General features: G+C 42.0%; 1 protein-coding gene across 1 annotated transcript in view; it reads left to right on the plus strand.

The window, feature by feature from the left end:
• whrna (whirlin a) overlaps positions 1-21,534 on the plus strand; it is a 120,178-nt gene that overhangs the window by 94,923 nt on the left and 3,721 nt on the right. The window contains exons 6-11 of the mRNA XM_041058987.1: positions 8,528-8,740; positions 10,117-10,338; positions 13,853-13,927; positions 14,972-15,557; positions 16,504-16,670; positions 18,562-18,684. Coding sequence (XP_040914921.1) covers positions 8,528-8,740; positions 10,117-10,338; positions 13,853-13,927; positions 14,972-15,557; positions 16,504-16,670; positions 18,562-18,684 — 1,386 coding nt within the window. The remainder of the gene's footprint in view (positions 1-8,527; positions 8,741-10,116; positions 10,339-13,852; positions 13,928-14,971; positions 15,558-16,503; positions 16,671-18,561; positions 18,685-21,534) is intronic.

Consider the following 21,534-nt stretch of genomic DNA (forward strand, 5'->3'; position numbering starts at 1 on the left):
ATCTCTGTGCTTTTCTTGACACATGCCTCCGAACACTGCAGCAGATATCATCAAAGGGCAGCATAACCTGATTTATACTGTGGATGGCTTGTCAGTAACTGTCAGCACAGTGGTGTCCTGTCCTCCCCACTCTTTGTGTGTGGTAGTGTCAATATCTGTAAACCAGCAGTTTTAACCTGCTCCATTGTTGTCTGCTCCTGTGTTTTTGATGCTGACTGTTATTAAAGCGTCAACAGTATAATATTATGGGAACCCTGCTGTGTGTGTCCATTTGAAAGCCTTGTCCTATTGACTGACCTTGATAAAATACATGTTGTTCCATGAAAGTGGTTACCTTTTGATCTTCTAGATGTTTGTATGCTTTTCCACGAGGGCGTGTTTGTAAGAAGTAGTGTTTATGTGCTTGTATTTATGCTGGGTTGTTGCAGATCCATTGTGGAGGCCATTTTGCTCATCTTCATGACCCCGTTTCCTTAATCAGCTTCTTGTTCTGGGTGATTGAGGGTGATTTTTTTTTTTTTTTTGACATAAGAGAGTAGTAATTTTATGTTTGTCTTTACCCTGTAGAATTAAACAAAGCATAGATCAGAATCAGGTGTTTGTTGTTCGGTTGGTTGTTTGTGTTGGGAGATGCCACAGTTAATCAAATCTGATAAAACCACAACAGCAGTCTTAAAGAAGCCTGTGGACACATATTTTTTTGTAGTTTTGGATTGTTGTTTTTCATGTTGCCAGTTGAAATGGAGGGAATTTTTTAAAGCTACAGCTTACAATGATATTTTAGTTAAAAGTTGTCTTCTAATTTTGTGGCAAAGGTTTGGAGAAGACTTGTTCGTCTTTCAGCTTGACAAAAAGCCAGGTCCATGAGGGAATGGTTTTCCCAGTTTGTTGAGAAAGAGCTGGTCTGGCCTGCACTGGGCCCTGACCTCAGCTCCATCCAACACCTTTGGCACTGAATGGAAAGGTATTTAGGTTTTCAGGTGCTTTTATATAAAAAAGCATAAACCATGAGTCTGTTCTTCAGCAGCTGTATCAAAAGAAATCCCTTGAAACAACACCAAGTGCTGGAGGATGTAAAGAGTTAAAAATAAAAACCACCGTTTTTATTTTGAGTGTCAAAGTGTACAAGCTCCGAATAAGCCCAAACAACTTAAGGACACGCGTGTGGATTGGCTGCTGCTCTGTGCTTGTGTTTGAACGTGTTACTGTTGGATAGTGTGTGTCTGTGTGCGTGTGAGAGAGACACACACAGTGAAAGAAAGGGAGAGAGAGAGAGAGCATTAAGTTGGAAAGATATGTAGCAGCAGGGCTTTAGGGGCTCGGCAGCAAGGAGGGAGGTGATAATTCACAGCTCTGCGGCTCCTCCATGTGAGCCAGAGATTCTCTGTTGGAGTCGACCCACACTGCTAACCTCACAGTGTGTCAACGCGTCCTCAGCATAAATATTAATCTCTCATAGAATGATCTGCCAGTGATTGTGCTGCTTAAACAAACCAAGAGGTTTGTGTTTATCTTATATTTTTCTGCATCCTCCAGTCATCTGTCCCCCGGCTGGTGCCTGTAGATCCAGCACATCCCCACGGTCACATCTTCTGTCCTTCCACACACACACACCCCTCCTCTCTCTCTGTCTCTCTCTCTCTCTCTCTCTCTCTCTCTCTCTCTCTCTCTCTCTCTCTGTCTCTCTCTCTCTCTCTCTCCATCCTGTAATTGCAGCCCAAAGGCCAAAGCAGACCGATAAGCTAATTAATTAAGGATAGGTCACACAGCAATTCTCAATCATTAATTCTGCTCTGACCTCATTTTGGCCCTGATCTACAACAAATGAATGTTGTTTGAGAGACAACAAAATGTATTACATCAAATAACAAGGGTAAATATTGCTTTTGCCCATCAAACACAGTTTGCTTATTGAAGCTATAGCGATTGCTTAAACTGATAGGCTATATTAGTTTGAGAGGACCAATGGTCAGTAAACTGCTCATAGATGTAATGACAGCAGGAACAGTTCAAGAGAAATAACAACCTAAATGTTAGCACGAGTGCTCGTACAGTAATCACACACAGACAAAACTGAAAAGCTTGAAATGGTCTCCCTGAAACCTGAAAGCATCCACAGATTAAATCCTTAAATTCTAAAACTGCTTCCAGCTGAAACCATAAGATGTTCTACGTTTATCATCAAGATAAATCCCTCAGCTCTGGAGACAGATGGTTCCCAAAAGCTATGGAAACCAAAGCTATGGCAATACTACACATGTAATTCTCAGAGCTCTCTTGTTTTGCAGTAGCGAGGTACTTTTGACCACTCCAAGTAGGATCTGCCTGCTAGCATGTAGAATTCATGATGGATTCATTGTATTTTCCAGAGGTTTTAAGAGTTTTACAAAACAGCATGGGCAATAAACAACAAAAGTGGTGTAATTACGTCGGTCTCCCACCATGTGAAAAGAAACATAAGGTTAAGGCTGCGTTAAAGAAACAGACATTTTGTGAGTAATGGCTGAATGGCATGATAAACACACTTAGATGGAGGAAGAAGTAAAGAAGAAGTAAGAAGAAGTAAATCCAGCTCACAAAATAAGTATTTAGTGAAGCACAATGCTGCAAAGAATTTCATTCAGGTTTAGAAATTAAAACTACAGAATATAATGTACTGCTGTAGGGGAAGTATTGCAAATGGAATAAAATAAAATAAGGCAGCTTAATGAGAGGTGGTGCATGGTTACACTTGTAATGATGCACAGTGTTCTTTTTGTTGTTGGTGGTGGTGGTGGTTTTGTTTTTGTTAGTTTTCTATAAAATAAAAAGCTGCCTTTGAAGTGTGTAACTCTCCGTTCCCTTTTACGGATTGGTTCATGAAATGGTTGGCTCAGCAGCTTCAGTGAGGGTTTTTCTGTCCATTCTGCTGGTGGGGACACATTGTCACTCAACTATTTCTCATGCAAATTAAGATCATCAAACAGAACAGGCCTCAGCCTCCATGACAACCTGCTCTATTTCACACACAGTTAAGTTAGATGCTTTTCAGATTTTCCATTTTCTCTCACAAATGATTGAATGACACACCGACTTATTTCCTTGTCAATATTGGCTGTTGTAATTTAATTTCATGGGTAATTATGAGAGTTCATAGGTCAGACACTGGTTGGTGTACCTCATGAATATTCCAATTTTTTGAGATTTATAAAGCATAGATTTTGTGAGGGGTAAACAACAGTCAGTTTTATACAGTTTAGAAATCAGGATATCAATATAAGCAGCTGTTTGTTCAAAGCTATTCACCCTGGATGTTTAATCCCAGCACTATTACATCCATGGTAAAGAGATTTATTCTTTACATTACACCTAATAGGAATGTATGTAAGAACGACTCAAAATCAGATGATGGCAGTTCTCTGTCGCGAAACATTTAATCACATTTACGATTTAATTTGGGTGAATAAATATGAAAATATAAGGACTAGTCTGACAAACAATCAGATTTTACACCACTTACCTCAGGTTATTACATGGAAGGTTGTCCATGTGTCCAAGTAAAAGGCAAGTCAGCGAAGACACAGATACCATTCACAAGGACAAAGTTGAAAGAGAGGTATACTATAGGTTTCATTTCTGTGGAAACTGGAAAAACAGACCTGCCATGTTTTGGCAACACCGCAACCATGAAATTCAATTGATGTTGCTTAAGAATGCACAAAGATATCTGGCAGCCTTATTGATGTTTCATCACAAATAATATCAGTGCGTGCAATCCAGATTTCAGCTCTGCCGGCTATAAGCTGGTACTGTTGTGTGAGTGAGAGAGTGATTTCAAAACCATCAGAACCTACCTGTCAGCCAGATGGGCTTCCTCTGCACTGATGCACACTGATACGTCCAATATGACTGCAGCAACAATACAAAGCCTGCAGCAGAAATATGTCTGCGCACAGCTCATCAGACCGAACCAAAGAGCAGAAAGAACATCAACTGTTGGAGAGAGCTCAGGAGCAATATAAATACTTTGACAGCGAGTCTGACAAGGATTTATAGAGTCTGTAAAAGTTAAGTCTCCCTTGAAAGATGTTGGTTCACTTGGGCGCCATCTTGGTAACATCCCAGAGCAGCGGGTTTGTGACTTTCACAGTCACAGTTTCAGGTCTTTTTCACATGGAGATGTCTGAATCTAAAAATCTGATATACACGTTGTCATTTCGTTTCATATTTTGTAAATCTTCCAACAGAAGTACACTATTGACACAGTAACATGACTTTTTTTTTTCCCCCACCTATGTGGGCTGCACCGCCTCATTGAGATTACAACATTTATTACACATTTATGGCAGGTCTGTGCATGTCCTTGACATGTTTATCAACTGTTAAAAGTCATGTCATGCAGGCAGGCAATAATAATAATAATAGTAAATTAACACTGTTGTACCAAGGGAAAGCTGTAATGCATGCTGCTGTGTTAATGAAGACTGATTCAGTTGTCACACATCTTACCTTCTGTAAATTGGTCTGCTGTTAGGTACTTGCACTGTGCAGTCTGCAGCTGTATTTGTAAATATGTTTGACTGAGTAATTTGACTCATTAGACATGAATAACATGACGCTACGTGAATGTAAAGTAACATCTGTCAATACTCATTCACTTGAGTGCAAATTCATTTCTATTTATTTATCAGATGTATTATAAATGTCATCTGTCACTGGCAGCAGGACTGCATTGTGATTTGATGTAACCAAAAGGTCATGTATTTTCTGACACGCTGTAAATCAGCCAGTCTTCTAAGGACTTCAGGTAATTTCCTAAAACACTCAATTCTGATCCACTCACAGATATTGATTCGGTTCCTAAATTATTCAATTTATTTTCTGATGCATGAAAGACTTTAGCAGATGTGGCTGCTCCGAGCAAATTTAAACCACAGAGGGTTCAGAGACTGTTGTGGTGATAAGTGACCACTGTCTGTCGCCTTATTGAAGCTGATTAGCAGCCCAAAGCTGCGATAAGAGAAGGGTCAATTTCACTTCTTGGTGATGTGTGCAGAATGAGATCGGAGCTGGTTCAAGCAACGGGTGAGATCTGACTCAATAGCTTAAACGTATTTCTTTATGGTTATTATTATCAGAGATGGGCTCTTATTGCTCCATCTGATGGAGCAGCATTATGTTTCGTAATGTGATAAAATCAGAACACAGTCACTGTGGGATTATAGGTATCTGTCAGCCTCGTTGTGCGCAGTGCCAGTGATGTAGTAAATACGTCTGTTATAACTTTCTGTGCTTTGCAGAAACCCTCATAAACTTTACATATAGACCTTAAAGTTCTGTCAGTGACCAGTGGTGGAATTGAGAAGCTAATTTATTGGGTGTTTCAAAGGTTGTAAAATTACAGCATGACAGAGGTGCACTTGTTCTCCCTGAAGGCCTCAGGTTTTAATACCAGGATCAGTCCTGTGAGGTTAGACCCAATCTGTGCCACCATCATGTGCAATCGATTTTTATAGCTTTGATACGGCTGTCTTTCCTCTTCTTTTTTCCCCAGTAACTTTCCACATCCTGTTGAGAGAAAGGGGCTTAAACTCCCTCTGAGAAAAATAATTTACTTATTTTGTTTACAGACACAGACCGAGTGCAGAGCTGAGAGTGAGAAATAGGAAACATCACTGGCCGTGTCTTTGGTTTGGTTTTTCCTTGGTCTGTGTTTACTCAGTGATTAAAAGTTAAGGAAGTGAAGGTAATTCCTCTCTGTCACTTCAGCAGTTTTGTCACATATAAATATAGAGTCATATTTATACGTTTAATCACTGAGTAAACACAGACAAAGAAAAGTCAAACCAAAGAAACTGCCTGTTTAGAGTTTGTGTTTTCCAGATTCTTTACCATACAGTAACCTCAGTCTGAATGTATGTGTATGTGTATATGTATGTGTACATATGTTAGGGCTGGGTGTTATATCGGCTTTTTAGGGTACATCAGTATATTTTCAAATCTATTAAAACAACACCGTTTCCTTTCGATATAGTTTGATGTTTCATTACATAACCCGTTTCCTCTGTAAAGCCTTGCCAATGTTTGCGTCTCCTCTCTCACTCTCTCCGGTCAACCCCCGCCCCCACTCACTCACAAGCTTTCCTGCAACATAGAGTGAGACACAGCACTGGTCCACACTGTTGAAGAGCATTGTAAATGTCCTCTATATATGATTTTAAATAGAGGACATTGTAAATGTCCTCTATTTAAAATCAGTCTAAGAAAAAAAAAATGTTTATATACATGGGTATGTGTGTGCATGGAGGTTTCTTACTACCACGTGGGCCTTTTCAGCTCAGCGTTCAGCTATTTGCTTGTTGTTTTTCAGGAAACCTTTGCATAAAAGTCATTACGTTCTGATCTCTGTTTACAGATAAATAAGGTGGAAGCTCAGTGTGCTGTGTGCTGTGACCCTTAGGGCAGCAGAATGCCAGGAAAGACGTTTTCGTGTTCCTGGAGTTAATGTTGAGACTAATAGAGGTGTGATTCAAGAAAACATGGAGAAGAATAGTCTCATACTTATTGGAAAAATGCCCTTTTTTACTTTCTCAGCATTTTGTTTTTGTTTTGTTTTTTTACTTTTCCATTAAATTGAGTCACGCTATGGCAGAGATAAAGCTTGTGACATTTCCAGGTCTTGACGCAGCCAGTTTTTGATCTGGCTTTATCTGATTTGCTCTTTATTGACTGGATGTCGATGGTGGTCGTTGTTGTTGTTGTGGGTTGCTGTGATAAAAGGGCCAATCAGCTTATCTGGCATTTGACAAACGGAGCCAGAGGATGACCTCAGACATGGACTGGATCCAACAAACGGGCCAGCGTTACAGGATGTCCATTAACTGTAAACTTGTGATCTTACAGTAAAAGCTTCCTCTCTCCATCTTCGTGTATCGCCTCCTCGAGCAGACCTCATTAGCAGGAGACTGCAGGTGTTCCACTCCAGTTGAGTGACGACCGATTTCATTAGCTCCCTCAAGTGCCAATCTGCCCTCTAATACGACAGAGGGAGACAGACTGACTGCTCACATGTCTCGTGTGGTCCTGTCGGTTTACTCCACGGCGCCCTTGAGTTAAGTAACCGGGACACGGATGCTTTGGAGAAATTCTTGTGGTAAGCACTGAGGTGATTAAGATTCAGGCAGGGTAGCACCAGAGTTCACCTTGGGCATTAAACAGTTGTTGGCTCTGCTCAGTCCGGGACATTAGAACAACTATTGCTGATAATACAGACAGACGAGTGCAGGCAAGAGTTGAGGATGAGGTGAAAGCGAAGAGTGGAGGCGGAGGAGAGGAAGACGGTGCTGGGGCCTGTTTCTTCCTCCTGTTTCCGTCTCACACAAACGCAGGCAGACACAGACCCCGAAGCTGTGACTTTGAAGTGGTGTCTTTGATTAAGGAGTTAATTAAAGAAAAGCTGCATGCTAGTGAGCAGATAACTGAGAAAAGAACAGGAACAGGTGGTGAGGAAAAAGGAGCAGATATGGAGCGAAGGGCTATTGACAGCTCATCAGTTTCTGAAGTGTCACAGTGTCGTCCTTCTGATTGGCAGAGAAGCCAGCTGGCACACAGGAGACGGATGTGATAGCTGTAAACGACAAAATAATTAAATAAATAAATAAATAAATGGAAAACCTGCCGGCTACACGTGTGAATGGCACAGTTTCTGTCCTGCAGCAAGCTGTGGTGTTAGCACCACGAGGCATTAATGATAATGGGTGATGGTAAGACAGGAGGAAGAAGAATGATAATTTATACATTTGGGATGAAAAGACTGATGGTTGGTTCAGTGTATGTGGGTGTAATTTATGTTCTTGTTCTTTTTCCGCCCGCCCTGATCGGGTTCCTTTGTCTCCTAACCCTCCTCCTGCTCCTTCGTCACCTCTGGGGTCTTTGCAGTTATCTCCCGCGATCTCCCCTCTTTCCTCCCTATCCATCACTTCTTCCTTCTTCTTTTCTTGCGCTCTCCTCCTCCTCCATCAACTGCCTTCCTCCTTGTTTTTTCCATGTCTACATCTGCCTGTCTTCCTCCTCCATCTCCATCTCTTCCATCCAACTCCTTTCCATCTTCCCCTTCCTTCCCTGTCCACCTGATTTCTCCTGTTTCCTCACATCTTTCCTCTTTTTCTACCATTCTCCCTCAGTCTTACCATCTTATTTCTTTTACCCATGTATTCCACGTTTTTCTCCTCTCCCTTGTCTTTTACCCTCCTCATGAAAAACATGATTCATTCTTTTCTTATTTATTATTCCTCCTTTCCACCCTCATCCTCCTCTTCTTTTCTCCCTTCCTTATCCTTGTCTGAACATCATCTGACCCCATTTTACTGACCCACCACTCCTCCTCTCCCTGACCTGCTCTTCACCTTTTTATTTTTTCCTCTCTCCACCACCTCTCAAAAACTGTAATGAATAAGAAATATAAATAAATGTTTAACACGTAGTACTGAAACTACATGTTCATTCTCCATCACTTGTCTCTTTCTTTCCTGTCCTCCATGTACATCAGCCGGGGTTTTATAAGGGAGTGGCGGGCTCTCAGGTGACTCTGTCCAGCCTGGTAAACCAGTCCCGGGCCATGCTGGAGGAGCAGGCGCGCCACCTGCTGACAGAGGTGGAGCGGCAGACCATGGGTTACTACGTGGAGGAGTACCGGGACGGACACATCGGAGTGGAGCAGCTGGTCATGGCGTTGTTCGAACTGTTCAACACGCACGCAAAGGTGAGGGTTGTGGAGGTTTGTGTCAGTCTGAGAAAGAAAAGAAAAAATGATCAATAGAGAATCAATTTTCTTTGTGCAGGAATTTGTTCCCATGTACAATTTGTGTGTGTGTGATTGCTGTGAAGTTTGAATTGAAGTTTTCTCAGGCCTTCTGAGATTTATGCCCAGGGTTTTTGCCGATGCTTACAGTTCTGTTTTGTTTTTCCTTCCTCCCCGGCTTTTAAAAGTCTCTTGATTTTCTCACAGTCTGCACTAGTTCACCGTATAAAAAGACCCAATAAATCAAAGGCATTTTATTTCTAGTTTCTCAAATACATTGCTCTACCACACTCCCACAGAAAGCATTTGCAGCTGCCTTGTACTGCATTTAGAGCTACTGTACATCTTTCTTACTGGATGAGTTGTTTTTGGCTTCATTGTTTTGAATTTTACAAAATTGCAGCAGGAATTAATCTAGAATAAAAGAAGGGTTTGATCATGATCATTTGCTTTGATCATTTAAAGGTGTATATGTAAGTTTTTGCTATTGCTACAAAGCCATTGTTAGAATTTACTGCTGTTTACTTACTGGTCTAGAAGAAACATTGCGAGTTCATCAACCTTCATTCCTTTCCTCACCAAGAGCCATCTCCAGAGGTGGAAAGCAACACTAACGTATCACTTCACACATTTTCTTCTTTTCTTCAACTGAAGTGAGCATGCTAACCAGCCAGCCCTGGCTCATCCCATCTCATAATAGCACTTTGCAATAGTGAGTCACTGTAGTGTCCAGTCTGCCCTCAATTCAGCACGACAGGACGAAGAATTATCGCTGCCCAGAGGACGTATTCTAACCCCTTGTCTCGTAAATGCAAAGACGGCTGAAGCTCTTGATAAGTAAACACCTGTTAATGCTAACGGTAGGTAATTAGTGAAAACCTATGTATAGCACCTTTAAATTCAGTTGGAGAATTTAAATATGTGTGGGTCCTCTTCCAGGCACGCACTGCCATGTTTACACAGTAGTCCAGAACGGACAAACCAAACTCTGCCTCATTTCACGTTTTTACATCACCTGAGAGCCACTGATTCTCTTTCACACTTGGCAAGGGATGGGTGAAGAAGACTCATGTGGTTGACAAGAAATTTAAATTCAGAATCATCAGAAAGCTTAGTAGAGGTAGGTTTTTCCTACCTCTAGAGAGAAGTAAAATTGTCATTTTTCTTCTCTCTACTGCCTCAGCAACTGTCAGTTTAGTTTTGATCAGTGTTCATTTCAGAGAGGATTAAACCAACATTTAAACAAAAACTTAAAAACCTGTTCAGTTCTAGTCTCCATTCTGCAGAGCAAGGGTTAAAGTTTTGATGCGACCGTATCTGTACCTTCCTCCCCTCAGTTCTCTCTGCTGTCGGAGGTGCGAGGCCTGGTCGCCCCACAGGATCTGGAGTGTTTTGACGGGATGGTGCTGCGACGTGAAATTCAAGCTCTAAAGGCACGGCAGGGCACCTCCGGAGCCGCAGCCCTGCAGCAGGACAGCCTGTCCATGGTGTCGTACCCTGACACCTTGACCTCGTCTTCAGCCAGCTTCATGACCAACACCACCCTCAGCTCTGCAAGGGTAGGCTCAGTTTACTGGTGGGACAGTTATCCAGCTTTCACTGACTCTCTGTTGCAGTGTGTACCTTTGAGTTTGTTCTTTTTAGTTTACTTGATATTTTTGATACCTCTCTTTACATCTCTCTACTTTTCAATTCATATTCCCACTTCTGCAACACCTGAGGTTTTACTTACATGTTTGAAGGTGCAGCAGCAGTTTAACCTGGTACAAAAATATTGCTGCATGAACCTGAGTGGTGCTGTGTCCTGGTCTGTCTCACTGTCTGAGTGTTTAGGTTGTGATTGGCTACTTCTGTGTTTGGCTGTCAGCTCGCGCTCGGGGGGGCAGTGTGCTGAACAATTACATCTTCCTCTGCCTTCCTGTTGAGACTCAAAAGTCCTTCTGCTGATATTTCAGTTGTTGTGTTTGTCTTCCACCTCACGCCCCAAAACCTCCCCCCTCTCCCCCTTTGTAGGAAAGACTGCTCTGGCTGATAGATATGATGGAGGTAGGACTCACCGCTGAAAGAGATGAATGCTTTCCAACACAAACCCAGACATACAGGAAACACACAAGAGCAAAGAGAGCTAAAGTTAACTGTGGGCAGATGTGTACCAGACACACACATACACACACTCTAACTCAAACCTTGGTTTGTGGCTTTGCAGTGAGTTTGTTTGCAGTGTTTCTCTTTTTTTATTTTTGCTTTCTCTACCTTCATTTGGCTTTCAAAGAGGTGTGAAGAATCCCAACAGTTCATGCAGTGACAGTTAGGACTGTGGCTCTCTTCCTCATCCTTCTCTACGCATCTTCGTGTTACAGAGAGAAAAAAAAATCACAAAAATAACAGCTAGGGTGTTTCATCCTAAAGAGTTTTATTGAGAATTTTTAGCAAAGATGTTTACTTTTAAATATGTTTTACAGAAATTAATTTTCAGAAAATGAGATGTTGCCAGTGGAAAGCTGAGAACCTTGTTCACTGCAAACTGCAGTGATTGGTGTCGTCTTGCTGCAGGAAACATTTCTATGTATTCTGACATAAAATTCATGTGAAATTTGGTTGTTTTTCACTGAAAATCAGTACAAAATTATAAACATAATGATTCTGTTGAAAGGTTTTACGCAGTTTATTTTAAATATGTGAATAGATGTGTGCTCCTAAGATATTGTTTTGTACCAGTCACTGCAGTGATAAGACTATTAGAGTAGTTATAATGTTACTTGTTACTTTACTTTCATTACAAAGTCCAGCTTCATCAAAGGAACCTTTGCATGCGAGTGTTTGCTTGTGAATGAAGAGAACTGATTTTCCACATGAACACACACACACACACAATTGTACACACACACAGACACACACACACTTGCACACTGTCTAAACTGACAATGGAGATAAGCTGTCGTCAGATTTTCCACCAAACAGTTATTCTCATTCAGATTTTTCCCTTCAAGAAACGACATTTACATGTGTGACGGTGTGTGTGTGTGTGTGTGTGTGTGTGTTGTTCTGTATTCTTCCTGTGTGTCTATGTGTGTCTGTGTGTGTCTGTGTGTGTCTGTTTGTGCTGTTTTGGACCCATGGGTGGCTGCTACCACTGCTGTGTAAAGCAGATTAGAGAGCTGGGTGGGTTTGGGAGGATAAAAATACTGGATTTTTGAACCATAGTCAAAGCCAGGTATATAGTCAACTGCATATCAATGCATGTGCACACACGCACTTAGACACAGACACACACACACACACATTATTAAGATAAACACATAAACACAGTTGCCGTTAAAAGAATACTAACAGATGAGCCAAACACAACAGGTAGAATAACTTGTAGCAGGAATGTGGTAATTCTGCTGTGAATTGAAAAAAACATTTGCCGCTGTGATAACATTTCAGTTCTAAAACTCTGTCTTATTGCATTAAAAAACCACAGTGCAGTGTCTGGCACAGTGCAGCCTTTAATATTCTTTATAGCTCATTGATGTACTGTATTACTCAAACTTTGCCTTCTGGATCATATGTCATCTTTTCAATGATGACTGTAGCCACCTGTCAACACCAGTGCAGCACCTTGTGTGTGTGTGTGTATGTGTGTGTGTGTGTGTGTATGTGTATGTGTATGTGTATGTGTGTTGTTTTTTTTAAACACAGTCCTATTTTAGGTGTGAATGCAGCTTTGCCCAGACCAAACACCACAAGGTTGCCAGGGCCACAAACAACGTCCACAGTGATGCATCCGTGGGCAGATCAATAGTGTTTGTAATCACACTTGGCTTCACTGTTGTTCCAGTGTAGGGTCAGTTTTACTTTAGCAATAAATGGATGAGCCCCTGCACCTATGATCCTGTAATGCACCCCTTCATGCGTTCACACCACACTGAACATTGGTCTTTAAAGATGGTCACTATGCCACTTCAGGTGATCATGGCACCTTAAATTCCTGCTGTGACTTAGCCGAGAGACGTGTCAGGCTACACGTAGAACCAATTATAACCTGCAGTCTGTCAACAGGACCAACAGGGCCAGACAAGGACAACCCTCCGTGATCAGGATTTTAACAAACATGGCATACGAAGTGTCACGTAACATGTTGTCAACATCGTCAAAGTAGGCAATAGAAGGGGTAGATATTCTGACATGCTTGTTTTTCCACCTGTGCCTCATGTGGTTTCATGAATGCAGAATCAGTTGTCATCCATAATAACAAACCACCACGCTACATACAGATGACACTACATCCTGCATTTGCGCTGAATGATGCCTTTGGATATGAACCAAGGTTTTGCAGAATTGTCTAATTTTGTTCTTTGTATAGTGAGACACCATCCAAACACACACACACACACACACACTGTGGATGGTAACTGTGGATGAACAGGATCATACATACAGACAAACACAGCATGCTCTGATTGCTTACAGCACAGAACAGCGTCTCCGCATGTAAAAAGTTGATAGACTCTTGTGATAAATAAATTGTCTGTAAGTGCTCCCCGAGCAGCAACGAGGGTTAATTAAGCCGAATTGATGGGGCTTTTGTTTTGGTTTAGTGTCAGAGTTAAATGAAGGGCAATGTTTCTCTGAACTCAGCTCCCCCACTATGAAATCCCTCACTGATCTACCACAAATTACCTCCTCTCCACCACACCGGTGGGATTGAGATGCCAAATCCTGCTTTGAACTTCACTGATGGTTCTTTATCGATTTCCCAGTATGTGTGTTTAGCTTGTGGAAGAAGACTTGATAGCTGTGTGCCTGTGAGTGTGTGTGTGTTTGCCTGCCTTCCTTATAGAGTTTGAGACTTGCAAGTGAATGTGTACAGATATTGACGTCTTTCCTCTTTTCTGGGGGATGTGGAAAATCCACCAAATCTGATTTGGCATTTGTTTTGGGATAATCACACATCTGTGCTTAACATCTGCTCACTAGCTTTCTCCCTCTCACTTTAATCACTCTCTCCTTCCTCCCCTCTCTCTGTTTTTGTTTTCCGTCTCTGCACTCTGTCTCCCTCTTCCTTTATTTCTTTCCTGCATCTCTCAGAACGACGGGGCGGTGGAGAGTAATGAGGGGGATCCTCCAGAGAGTCTGAACACGCTGCTGACCGACATCTCTCTGGTGAGCCCAGCAGGCCGGCATGCCCCTGCTTTGGCCTGATAAAGATGGATACGACACAGGGGAGATGTGAGGAGGGGTGGGAAGAAAATAGTTTAATAAAAAAAACAGGAGGGGACAAGAGGTCGGGGTAAAAGAGGCTTTGTATTGTAGACTGAGGTGGAGTGAAACAAGTGTTTGCACCAGAGCTTGGTGAGATTAAGAGCTGGTGTGACCTTTCTTCATCTTTTCTTGGTTGTTTGGATGAATTCTCCTTCTACTTCTCCATCTTTGCAAGAAGGAAGAGTTTACGGTTGCACCATAGGTTACCAAAAAAAAAAAAAAAAAAAAAAAAGATTGCAGGGCGAACTCAGTTTCCAAAGTAACAGGAAATATCAGGAGGTCTCATTTGTTTATTCTGAACTGCAGCAGACAAGAGGAAGGTCAAGGAGAAAGCTTTTAGTCTGCTGTCGCTCAAGGCTTCTTGCCATCCAAATCATACCTTACTTTTCTTTTTGCAAACTTTCTTTTACGCTCATTTTATGTCTTACTCCATACACTGGCAAGCCGCCCATGTCTCAGTGTTGTTCATTCCATTGTTTGGTTTGAGTTTGAGCACTCTTACCTGGAAACAAAGGATACCAACGATATCAAACCAGCAAGCCGCGACATGGTCAACCTGGTTTGGATGTGTTAAACGTCTTCAGGTCGGCTGTCACTGTCACTAACACAGGTGGAATGGTTACACAGGTTTTTAATCCAGTTGTGTCAGTGAAAACTAATGAGAATGATGAGGCGACAATGTGAACATAGAGCTCATGTTCGATATGCTTATGTTTTTTTTTTTTACTAAGTTGAAATTTAAACAACAGCTGTGATTGTAGTATTATTTATTTATCTTTAAATCTGCATCATTGAAAAATGCAACACACACACACAGAGTCTGTCCCATGTCTGAGACATTTGGACACTGTAGTTATACTGTATATGCACCATTCACATCGGTGTATTGTGCTACAACATATTATTTCACCCCTAATAAATGATGATGATATCCTCTCACTTCAGGATGATGTACAGTCCACCACTGCTGAATCTCCTCCCTCCTTCAAGCCTCCGCCCCCACCAGGGGTGCAGAGGCGCCCAAGTAGACGAGGTCAGCTCAACAAATGCCCCTCGTCCGAATCCTCCCACTCAGGCTTGTACTTCACAGCCCCGACTTCCCACAACCAAAGCAAAGAGCCCGGACACGCCCCTGCCTCACCCTCACTACACCACAAACGAGAACATCCCAGGGACCCATCACGGGACTATGCAGCCATCCGAAAGAGAGATACTTTGGTACCTTCCAAAAAAGAACAAATAACAGCGGCTCAGTTGTCCATGGTCACGCAGCACAACATCGGCCCTTTTCCCAGGGTCCAGTCCCCCAGCAGAGCTGCCAAACCTGCTGCCCCGTCCCCTCCACCTCCACCTCCACCTCCACTCCCTGCCCCTCACCCCCCCCCATCTCTGCCCCTTAAGTCAATGTCCATGTCCAAAGCTCCCCCTGCCTCCTCTCCTACCTCTAAACAGCAGTTTGTTACAGTGGAGGTTCACAGGCCTAACGCAGAGCCAGATGTCAATGAAGTGCGTCCGCTGCCACAGGCTCGAGGTGAGGAACATAGATCACAGGAGGTCACAGATACAAACCCACCATGGTCCAAGAGTAAAGTTTTTGTCAATTGTTTCCTCAAATTAACATTTAGGGCTGCAACTAATATTTTTTTTATATAACTGATTGATCTGTAAATTGTTTTTTAAATGCTTCAATTGTAATCTAGCTTATAAAAATGCCATCACAGTTTCCTAGGGTTTCAGACCCTAAGTATGCCAGCTTATGTTGGGGCAGAAAAAAACCTAAACTGCATTTTGTGCACAACAAATATTAACTCTTTCATTTACTAATTAGTATGCAAAAATGTCCAAAAATCTTGCCCAGTACCTGCTGTACTATATATATTTTGCACTGAGACAGTTTTTTTCCATCAGTAAATCTGGTATCAGCATTAATAGTGCAGGACCCTCCTCACTCACCGGTTTAGTGCAGTGTTAGACAACCAGCTCCAATAAGGCATGCTTACTTTTTATCAGTTCACTGGAGCTGCACATGCTGACTGTGCTGGAAACGTGTTCATGTTTCCAAGACTACAACAAATGTACATACACAGAAGCTTTGAGGTACAAGACTTAGTGTGTGTCATCTAACCCTTCTTTTTTAGAAACATTTGCACAGCGTCTCTCTTGATTATGAGATTAAACACTGCTGTTTTATTTATTTATTTATAAATACCATACGTGTAATCTTTATCAAATATGTATTTACTTGGACGTAATGTGCTTAAATGAGCAATTATCCAGAACACTGTGTACGACTGCGACTGAATGCACTCAATAAGATTTTAATCTTATAAAAACAGATTTTTTCAGAATAGATCTAAAACTGCCAGTTCTGTTTGAGAAATGGTCAAATGTTGGATTGTTTACATAGAATAAGATTTTAATGGTGGAACAATATTTAGAGCGTGAGATTCCCTGACATCATGTCTGCTCCCTCTCAGGTGGCGCCCTGTCTCAGCTGTCAGACAGCGGCCAGACCCTCAGTGAGGACAGTGGGGTGGACATAGCTGAGTCAGGACACGTCAGCAAAGACAGCAGCCCCCACTCCTCACGCACACGCCTCCCCCGAGACACCCAGGGAGGCGGGGGGGACAACCCCTCCAAACCGGTGAGGGGGTGAATCAGAATCAGAAGTTTTCAGTCAACATAGGTGTTTGTGCAGAGTTGTACTTCTGTCTTTGTGAGGACTAATCAGAGTTTTAGACCTTCAGAGACATTTTTAGACTGTGGTAACACTTCTTTGGAATTTGGGGGCATTTTTTAAAAGAGAGAACTTTTTTAGACCTTTTTGGAGAATGAGGATATTTTTGAAAAGTGAGGGCAGTTTTTGGAAAGCGATATCAGATCTTTACTTCTTCAAAGGGCTCCCTGAGGGTGAGGCTCCCTGGTTTTAATGTTAAAGGTTGAATTGGATTTAAGTTAAACATTTAGGTTACGGGGTAGGGAAATGCATTATTCACCATCACTGTGGGTCCTCACAGGTGTAGAAGTACAAACGTGTGTGAGCTGAAAATAAATCATGAGTTACAGGTTGATTAATCAATGTGCTTTATTGCTAATCCTCCTCCAGAATCTGTCCTCAATCCTAACTGTGATCTCTTCTCTCCTCCCTCTGTTTGCTCACACAGACTGTTTCCTTTGTTTCACTCATTTTTTTTTTTTTATTTCTCACTCATATCGTTCATTCAGTCACATGCTCCATCATTTATTTTATCGCTCACTGCAGTGTAGCATAATGAGACTCTCAAATCTCTCTCTGGTTCTTATTGATTGATGGGAAAAATAACAAGTAAAGATGGAAGTAGTTAGGCTGTTTATGATCAAAGGGCTATTAGGTTCAACGTCTGTTTTCTTTTCTTTTTTTTTTACTAGAATTACTAAGCAGGAAGAGTGAGGGTTGAATGGACTTTGTAATATAAAAAGCCACATTTTACTGCCAAGGAGCAAAGCATTTACCTTCTGTTTGTTCTGTAGTGTCAAGCAAGACGGTGCTGGAAAGAGCCAAAGGATGTCCTCGTAAAAACTAAAGAAGACATTTGTTTGAGCTTTGGTATAGTCTGCTCATGGTGCAGAATTTGGGGTTGTTGTGGGCAAGTATTTAAATATAGGCCCAGGGTCATGAAAGAATCTTCTCTGGAAAGCTGAACACGTTGCTGGGGTTTTATGTCCATATTCTGAGATAAATAGACAACTATTGGAACAACTTATTTCAACAGAGGATATTTATTTTGTTAGGCACATGTACTGTATGGTACAGTATCACCACCACTTTCATGAGCTGTTCTCAGCAAACGAGTTCACATAAAACCCCTTTTGAAGCTCCAAATGACAGACAGAAAAAGTTATCGAACGGCTAATGAGTAGATAGTGGCAGAAAACATGGGGCACAGAGCGAGGGGTATGGCATGCAACACAGAGGCTCCTCGGCTGGAATTGAACTGGAGCTGCAGCAGTTATATGGCATGCATCTTAACTACTAGGATGCACTTGCATTTATCTTAGAATAGGGACAAATGTGGTTCAAATTAACATACAGATGAGAAAACCCCAGCTGCGTGCAGAAGCCAGTCGAAGAGAAGCTTTACGGGAGTTGACATCAAGCTGACTAAATAATAGAAATCAATTGCATAGATACTTTGTTAAAACCGAGTAAAATGACTTTAAAAATTGGGATTTTGTTTGTACTCTGACTTGTGAAGCTGTCAAACAAGATTGTTCATTCTTCATGAACGTACCACCAGGATTGAAAGTGCACATGCTAATACAGAGTCATGGCCTTAATGAATGTGTAAATCCACTGAGATGACTCTTGTATGTGTGCTCAGAGAAAGTAAAGTTCTTACTTGGATAAACAAAAGGCAGAAAGAAAGTATATATGCATAGGGGCAAAGGGGAGGCAGACAATGGGAGGTTGTGTAATTTTGTGAATATATTTGTTTTAGAAATGTGCATCAATAACATTCTCCTTATATTATAACTTGTCCTATCCCTTACTTTAGCCGGGGTTGTTGGAGCCCACCTCTACACTAGTGAGGGTGGCAAAGAGTGCCAGCACCCTGGGTATTGCCATCGAAGGTGGAGCCAACACCCGCCAGCCACTGCCACGAATTGTCACAATACAGGTGAGTCAGGAAGAAAACAAAATAACACTTAAAATAATACCACCACCAGGCTCACCTCTGTTTAACCCAGAATCCCTGTTAACGTTGAGTCTGCTCCATTTCGGTGAATATTCTTCTCGTATTGTCGCCTGTGTGTTTGGGTCTTTTTGACTCTCTGTGACGGCACCGCGTGTCCACTTTCCAGGTGGGATTTGATGTCCTTTAAGGCTTTATATGGATTCACACTGCAGCTGAACTCACACTGAGATTCCTGCTAATTTTGTCCTTGCTGGGGCTCTCACAAAGATGATTACAACATTAATGGCCTCCATGAAAAGGCTTGACTGCCTGCAGACTCTTGGCAGTTCACTGCAGTTATTTTTTCAGTATGACGCAGTTGGTGTAATGTGAGTGTTGATATTTAGGGACAAAGGCAGAAGGTGCTATCAGCAGCAACACCTATGGGAGACTATACAGGGCTTTTTACATAAAAGCTCAAGGTGAGGTTCAGTTCAGTTAATGTTAATAATAATGTTTAATTTAAAATCCAAACATTGAATGCTTAGCTACGCCTGACTGGTCGGTCACCCCTGAAGAAAGCCATCGCTGTTTTACTTCGTGTGCATATATCTGTATGCCATGAGAAATTGCAAGTCAACAAAGCCTTGCATTAGCTCAGGACTATCTGTAGCGCTAATCATTTCCCAGCCCCAGAGAACCAGGGAGTTACAATTTAAAGATCAGAGCAGTGGGCAACTGCAGACTCCAGTCCACACCGTGTTCAAAGCTGTCTCTCAGCCTCTGACTCCACAGAGGTTGATGATTGAAATAAAAAAGGGTTGCTGATTGCAGGGGGAGGGATAAAAGGATTGGAAATCAGCACATTGAAAATCAAAGAGTGTGCTGGAAGAAAGGATGGCAAGTGTGAGTGAAGGATGCTGAAGAAGTGAGAGCATTGTTACTAAGGAGAGGAGGGATGAGGTTTTAGGTAGGTGCAGTACTTGAGTGTTTGGTGGCTGTGTAGGTGGCGGGGATGTCATGACCAAGTAAACAAATGTTTTTAATCCCAAACTGCTGCTGTTCCCACCAGTGTTCATGCTACAAATCCCCAAACAAATGCAGGACCCCAGTGTTTCTCTCTTTTAAGCTTCTTCCCGATATATGTGTTTCTGTTTCTGTCTCCCTAAAAGAGGACAGAGCTTGGCTAATTTTATATTAAAAGGGCCCCAATGGACAATGTTCCTTAGCTCTATTCACTCAGAGATAACAAAGCAGTAGTTCTTTAATGAAGAAGAAAATCACAAACTTAAAAAAAAAGATGGAAAACATTCGATAAAAGTGGTGTCCTCAGATCTTGTGGTACTATCAGGCAGTGTCTCTTTCACTGGAATATTCCTACAAAAACAAACTTGTGCAAGTTAGCAGCGGTGGTCCAGTATAGCCTCATGAAGCTCAGCTTTTCAGAAATAACCAGCTACAGTTTCTTGTACATCCCTGAATAGACACATCCTCTTTTGAAAAAAATATATACTACAATAAAATATTGAAAGCAAAGAAAACACAAAGGCTTGTCAGCTAGTCACTTTCTAAGAAGGCCAGCACTGCAGACACGTGTACGTTCATTCAGTAGCCACACTGATATGCAAGTCAGGACCCCTCACTTCATCACAGTATTGCCTGCGAAATTGAACGTTTCATTAGCACAGAGAGCAAGAACGTTGAGTTTAAGAGATGAAGCCACTGAAATGGTTCGACCTCTAACCGGTCCCTCTGAACATCACAGATATGTCTCTGAAAGACTAATAAAAATGAAAAGTTAGCTGATTGCAGTGGATAATGGCGGGAGAAATGAGTGCTTTCTCACCCCTTTCCTCTGCTATCATTGGTTTTTACTAAAATCTTGAAACAAGATTAAAACACATTTCATAAGCTCAGTTTAACCCTAACCCCGAGATAAAGTTTATTTAAACTATTCAGGTAAGTCGACTGAAACGTGAATCAGGTTCAATTATTCCTGGGTCTCTAATTAACACTGCTTTTTTTTTTTTTATTGCACAGATTTGGTCCACATGTTGGTTTGTTGAAATCCAAACCCTATCGATCACAAACGACACAATGCCACAAGTTGCATGACACCACTGCTACATCCCTGAACAATAACACTGTATCGCTCCACAGTTATTTAAAGACATTAATAACGTGGCAGCCTCGAGGTCACTTGTTACAGAAACAGAGGGAGACTTTCTGCACTTTCAGTGTTTCAAGGTGGAAAAATGAGCTGTTAAAACTTTGCTCTGTCTCCTGGCGAACGCTAACTCGATGTTATTAGGCCCTTGAGCCAGGCACACAACCTCAGTACTAATCCCAGTCAGGACCAAGCATCAGAGTGATAAATTTGATTTGGAAAAAAACAAAAGAAAAAAAAGGTTTGTTTTGTTTCTGGCTTTCCAGACCGGCATCGGTTTTATCCGGGGCACAGATATGGCATCACATAAAAGCCAATACACTGAACTGTACCGTGTCTCTGCTGTATTGGAAGTGAGCACAGTGGTACAGCAAAATTCCTGGCCTCTGTATTTCCTATCTCTGTGGGCACAAAGGCTCTCACCTCAGGTCGCCTCAATCACAGCTGCGGAGGATGAAGTACAGATGAGTAAGCCACTGATAGCCAGTCAGCTGTTATCAGCCCCCCATCAAACCTCCTGAAGCGACAGCCCGTTATCACCGCGGTCCTCCCATCACGACAGACGACTGCTCCACTGGCTCAGGGTAATTGTCGTAGGTCCCGTAAATAAGAGAGGTGACGATGCAGTTGGTATGGAAGACACTCCTGGTGATTTTAGCCATCGTAGTTGCACTTAATGAGAGTTC

This window comes from Toxotes jaculatrix, chromosome 16, assembly GCF_017976425.1.
Source record: "Toxotes jaculatrix isolate fToxJac2 chromosome 16, fToxJac2.pri, whole genome shotgun sequence".
Classification (NCBI taxonomy): Eukaryota; Metazoa; Chordata; class Actinopteri; family Toxotidae; genus Toxotes; species Toxotes jaculatrix.